General features: G+C 42.8%; 1 protein-coding gene across 1 annotated transcript in view; it reads right to left on the bottom strand.

The window, feature by feature from the left end:
• The window catches only part of TSPO (translocator protein), a 9,516-nt gene extending 3,582 nt beyond the window's left edge, over positions 1-5,934 (bottom strand). The window contains exons 1-2 of the mRNA XM_008642466.2: positions 5,535-5,934; positions 329-526 (exon numbers count right to left, since the gene is read on the bottom strand). Coding sequence (XP_008640688.2) covers positions 329-526; positions 5,535-5,584 — 248 coding nt within the window. The 5' untranslated portion in view covers positions 5,585-5,934. The remainder of the gene's footprint in view (positions 1-328; positions 527-5,534) is intronic.
• Positions 5,935-6,051: the final 117 nt, after the last annotated feature.

Raw genomic sequence — 6,051 nt, 5'->3', positions numbered from 1 at the left:
AATTACTGTAGGACATACTTAGAAGAAATCCCAATGCTGCCTTGCTCCACTATTTCCAGCTTGGCAGGTCTTCCCCTCAGAATGAATGAGGAAAGCAAATTAATGGCTTTTCAAGCTCCTGCTTTTGATGTGGATACCGCATACAAAATGTCCTATCAAACCCACACACAACTCCCAAAACATGTTTTTACCTGATAAACAGGCAGCTTGACACAGTTTCTTACAAACATACAGCCACAGGAGTACAGTCATAGTTCTCTAGTCTAGCATTATACAAAAAGCAACTTTGAGATCAGATAAGTGCCTTAATACAATGTGAAAAACATACCCCATAGTTGTATAGAGAGTTCCCCAAACAGGAGCAAACACCCAGTTAGGTGGACACCAGGATGGCTTCTGTAGAGTTTCATACCATGTTGGGATTTCTCTTTTGGTTATACTGCTTCCTAAAAGTCCTCCTGCATGGGGCAGGAGTGTAAAACCTACTGCTGGGGCCCAGGCTGGTACTTCCATTGAGACAGTGAACCTGAAACAAAACCAAACATTGGCAGAGACATTTTAAAAAGCAACTGCAAAAGTTGCCATTTTTAACAGATTTTAAAAATATGCATGTCAGATCTGATCCACAGCCTCGTCTTGTCACTGAGAGACACTGCAGCTGAAATTAAAGGATCTTGTACCAATACGCCTGTAAAGGACTCTGTCCCTGGGGAATGGGGAAGCCAGTGGGAAGTGGGGCCTTTAACTTCCCTCTCAGCTGAGTGCACTAAGAATACTGAATTTTACCTACAGAAATATCCTCACCCATAAGTATGCCAGAGGAATAAAGCAGTTTGATAGTATATCAACTGCACTTGGAAAATAAATAAATGCAGTAAGAAGTGTGTATTTCTGTATTCACCAAAAAGCCCTCAATGAAATGGCAGAGCCAAGGACGAAAAGAGCATGTGCTTTCCTGTGCTCAGGCAAAATAATGGGATGTGTTGTCTGCAGGATGCTCAGTGGGAGTCAGAGGGATGAGAATCAGCAGCAGACACTTGAGAAGCTGACATGGAAAACAAACACTAGGGAGGACAATGGGAAGTAAGTACTTAAACGATGTTTTGCTCAACAGGGAAGGCGATCTGGATACATGGGGAGGACACCTTTGGCTCCTTCATGAAGCATTCAATCACTTGCAGCAATTGTATCTGCCAAGCCCATTAAATTTGCCTACACAAGTAGGGCTAAGTAATGCCTTGCTGCTAGGCCATGCTGCTTTAGTTAGGGTACAGGCAGCAGGCAACCCAGCAAGCAAGGAAGGAGGAAAAAGCTTCATTGCAGATTTTCTGGCCAAAAGCCAAATGCTACAGAAGAGCTGTGCTTAGTTTACTAAAATGTAAACATTAGAGCTACAATAAAAAAAAGGGCAGAACTGAAAGATGTTTTTTTCAAATATACAGTAAGCAAATACACCCAATTCCTGTTCATCTGTTACGCAGGAGAGAGATTATGTTAAGAATGATTGCAGCAGTGGGGAAAGAGCAACTACAGAAGGCCCAGTGGAGAAAAGAAAGTTTTAGATCAATGAGCATTTCAGAGGCTTGTCAGAGAAAAGTGCCATATTGATATTGTCTTACCTGTTGTCTTTCCCTGGATTTCAAAGCTTCTATTGCTATAATCATGACTGCTGGGATGAGGAGGCAGGGAGTGGGGAAGAGGAAATCCTACTTGTGACAGATGTGCTTAAACCGATAGGAAATGGCACAGATGACGTTTCATTGTCACAGCTCTGACCCAGTGAATTTCTGTTTGGAGATCAGGGTGAGCTCGGGCAGCAAGGGAGCTCTTACATTATGGTTTTTGTCCCTGCACTCAGGGCTCTGCCCATTCAGCCACACAGGTTTAATGTGAGATTTCAGTGACTGGGACCACAATGCCGTTTGCATGGGATTGAGAGAAATAGTGGTGATAGAAGCAGAGCAGAGTTTTGAAGGCAAACTGAGCATGGATGGACTGGTAAGGCACTCAGGATGAGAAAGGTTGATAGGAGTAAACAAGAAAGGGCAGGCAGGCCTGGGCTTTGGGCTTGGGGGGAAGTCAGCAATGAATAGAAATACACACAAAAAAGGCAGCAGACAGCCATCAAAGAGACACAAGTCAAGGTCAAAAACAGAACAAGACTGAATGGGTGAAAAAAAGCTAATCAGGGAAGAATTCAGAACTGAGGCTGGGGAGGAGAAAAGAGAGAACAATGTGGTACTCTGCTGTGATAGGATCAGTTAGGTCTTGGGTGGAGGATGGACAAGGGAGGGAGGAAAACATCTGCTGGGCTCATTGCTGCCATACTTCCTGCCTAGGGGATTCTACTCACAAGGAAGCATCTTAAATGGAGCAGAAGAGTACCCCTGTTCTCCTGCACTTAGATCTGTGCTGTTATTTCCCAGGAAGAAGGCTGTCAGCTGCTGTGTGCACTACTTGTCATCCCCACTGACAGCATGAAAGGCTCTGCTTTTACTGGGATGTGAAGCAATTGCCATGTGCAGGAGCAACAAGGTGTGATGGGAACAAGAGCTCCGAGTACAATGATTCTCTTTGGCTGCCTTCAGATGAGTAATTCCCAAAGGTTAAGTTAGAAATTTAAAGTTAATAAGATCTCACTAATTTTTAACCCTTTTGCTTTGCCTACAGAGAGGCCAGGATTAGCTCTCCACATGTGCTGTTATATGTGCAACTCCAGCATGGCTGCCAAATAGTATTTTTCAAAAGTGGTAAGCAAGAACCCAAAGGGCTTAATCCTTTATTTGGATGTTAACAATATAAGGGTAGTTTCATTGCAGCAGTCAGCAGCTGGACTTTGTCAAGGGTTCTGTCAGCTTCCCCCCAGGGAAGAAAGTCTGAAAGCGTTCTGTAAGCTGAAAGTGCTAAATACTATAAAATTGAAACAATACTGCTCTGCTGCAGTCATTAGTGAATAAATGATGTATGTTGGAGGAAGAATACTGAAATAATTCTTCAGAGAAAGAAAACCAGGCAGGCAAATAGAAACAGGGAAGGCACAAAGCAAAGAAATGAGAGAAGTGAAGCCACTCAGGCACAGCGAAGGGGAGGAAATGGAAATGACGAGATTGAACATACTGGCTGGAATTTAATGTTGGTGTCCCAGTCTTCTAACTACTGTTACTACTAATTAATTATGTGCTGTGTTTTCCAATAGCATCTCTCAGGATTTCCCAAGCATGGCAAAACACTCTGTCTTGCAAGGAGAAAGAGGAACAAAACCATGCAGCAAGATGTGCTGGCAGCAAGACCACAGCTGTCCATCAGCAGTGGGAGTTCCTGTGTTTCCATTCCCAAGAAATTAAATACTAGTATCAATTTTCCATTAAAAGCATAGGTAACTCAGAAAACAGCATTAGCTGATTATGGAAGAAGCCACGTGTGTCTGTCTCTGGTTACCTGATGTAGGTGTTTAGCAAGAGAATGAGTAAAAGGCAAGGATGCACTGGAGAGTCTGTGCAGTGGCCAGTGCTGCAGTCTTTGCTTACCTGTGCACTACAAGAGCTGTGCAATGTTTACAGAACACCTTGTACATTTTCTAAAAGTAATGTAACCACAGAGGTTCATCAGCCCTGCCTTCCTTTCAGTGTGTAGCTGATGATCTGAAATGAATTGGTGAGAACTTAACACAGACTTGCTAACACAGCCCCACTGGCTGCAGCAGCATTACTCAACCTAGAAATAATAACTACTTTCCCAATCACATCCCAGCTCCAGGGCGAGTTGCACAATGTTCTTGCACCCTCATTTTCATACTGAAGAATGCTGGATGTGTGTGGATATTTGCAGCGTACCCAGCAGATATCTGCCTCTAAGGACCACCAAGGCTGGAAATATTTTCTTCTCACACACACTTAACTTGTTTACTTCTTTTCCACTTCTTATTTCTGCCCTGCAACATATTCTTCATCGTGCTGCCCCTTTTCTGCTTAGCCCTAGTGTGACTTCAGGCAGTTTCAGCAGTGCAGTGAGGGCTGCACTAGGCCACTTTGCTTTGACATATATGTTAGATTAATTTTTCTAGGTATTCAAAACGTACCTAAAGTTGGTTCCAGCTACATAAAGTAAAAGGAGAAATAAAGGGGGGAAAAAACCCCAATAGTTAAACTTGCTGCCTAATAGGCTTCTCTCTGTTGTTTTTCTATGGTGGCATAACATGAAGAAAAAACAAACAGAAACATTCTGTGTCCTCTTTCTGGAACAACCACTGTGCACCCAAAGAAAGGGATGGGATGGTCTGTAGGTGGGATTAGATATATCATGACAGAGCAGCTGGGTTGCTTCAGCCTGATGAAAAATGAACTAAAACACTTCTTTGCCTTGAGAAGGTCTCTGAAAGACAGATGCCTTTCCCTCCTTGGAGCACTCTGACAGCAGGAAGAAGGAAGGTAGGAGAATTGCTTTCACCCCATTTTTTTATACCTCTGTGCTGATAAAACTTCTGACTAGTTCCATTCTTGTGCAGCTTGGGGCTGGCTATCCAATCACACGGGGCTTAAAAATCGCATTAAAAACACAAAGGAAAATCTCCCAGCAGGGCTAAATCACCGTCAAAGCCCTGGTGTTCCCAGTGCCCACTGTTTGGAGATGGACTGACAAAGCTGGGACCATACCATGGACCCCAAGACACATACTCTCCCTCTCACCCTCTACCATACATTTTTTTGAGGGCAGATAAGGCTCTGCCCAGGTCTGAGGGGCAGCATGCAAATTTTGCCCAGGAAAAAGGCTTCTTCCCAAGACAGCTGTCTGAAAAATTAAAGATAACATAATTTATATTGATAAACTATTTATGTATGTTGTGGTTTTAATTCCTGGGAAGCTGCAACACTAAAATCAAATTTATGTCACAGTCTCTGACAAAGAATACGGCTACCACAAAAAAAAAGGCAGGCTTATCTTTGCTATCTAATCTCAAGTAATAGAGACACTTCAAACAATAAATGTTATAGAATATAAATAAATAATAAGTGTATAACATATGTTTATAATATATGTTTAGAATTAAAAATAAAACTATGGTATTTATTGAAGACTTTAATGCAAGGTGTACAGATGGAAACAAAAAATCTCACTGCCCAGGTTACACTTCTTTCAAAGTGGCAGAGCACAAGTTGTGCAAATAAATCTGATTTATTCACATGCAGGGAACTGAAATGCATACTGAAGCAAGATCTTTGCTAGGACAATTTGCCATTTACTGCTCAGTCTCTTCTCGTTGACACTTATGTTACAGGTAGAGGCAGCCACGGGCTGTCATATATCTCCTATGTTACTGCCCATATATTTCAGCTAATTTGAGAAGGTCACTGGCTTTTCCAGGTATTTTACCTGGAGGCTGACAAAAATGGAAGAAATCATCTTACAAAATAACACAGAGAATAGAAAACTGAGGAAAACCTGCTCACCGTGATCCTTTCGAATTGGCCCAAATAAAAAGTCAACGTAATTTCTTGCTGTTGTGACACATTTTCCTTCTCCCGAGTTGTACTTACACGGTGTCTTTTACTGAGCTGCTCCGACTCAATGCTTGATACTGTTTCATAACCTTACTTCGTGCAAACTCGTTACACAATTGCAACTCCGGCACGGCAACTTTCACTTCGTAAAAAATAATCTGACCGTTGAACGCTCAAATTAGATCACAGTGCATTTTGGGCTGCTTTATCAGCATCACTCGAAAACTCAGAGTTAAAACCAAAGCCCTTTCTTTCACCCTGAATGAAAAAATGTTCCTCAGCGACACTGAAGGAAGATACCTTTAGTAAAACAGCAGCGTGAAAACTTCTCCCGACTGGGGAGAGCGAATGTGCCCCGTGTGCGCGGCAGAGCCGCCGGTCCCCGTGAGAGCAGAGGAAGGGTTCTGCCTTTCTGCTGTGCGCGCACAGCTGTGAACCACTGAAAAACTCGTGTGCCGGACGAAAATTAAGAATAAACTGCCTAGCTTGGTTCCTTTTTTTTTTTTTTAAAGCACTTTCCATGCTAAACGCCTGCACAGAAGAGTCGTGAGTG

This window comes from Corvus brachyrhynchos, unplaced genomic scaffold (genome assembly GCF_000691975.1).
Source record: "Corvus brachyrhynchos isolate BGI_N302 unplaced genomic scaffold, ASM69197v1 scaffold209, whole genome shotgun sequence".
Taxonomy (NCBI): domain Eukaryota; kingdom Metazoa; phylum Chordata; class Aves; order Passeriformes; family Corvidae; genus Corvus; species Corvus brachyrhynchos.
The sequence above is the reverse complement of the archived record's forward strand: the minus strand, read 5'-3'. Positions and strand labels throughout refer to the sequence as shown.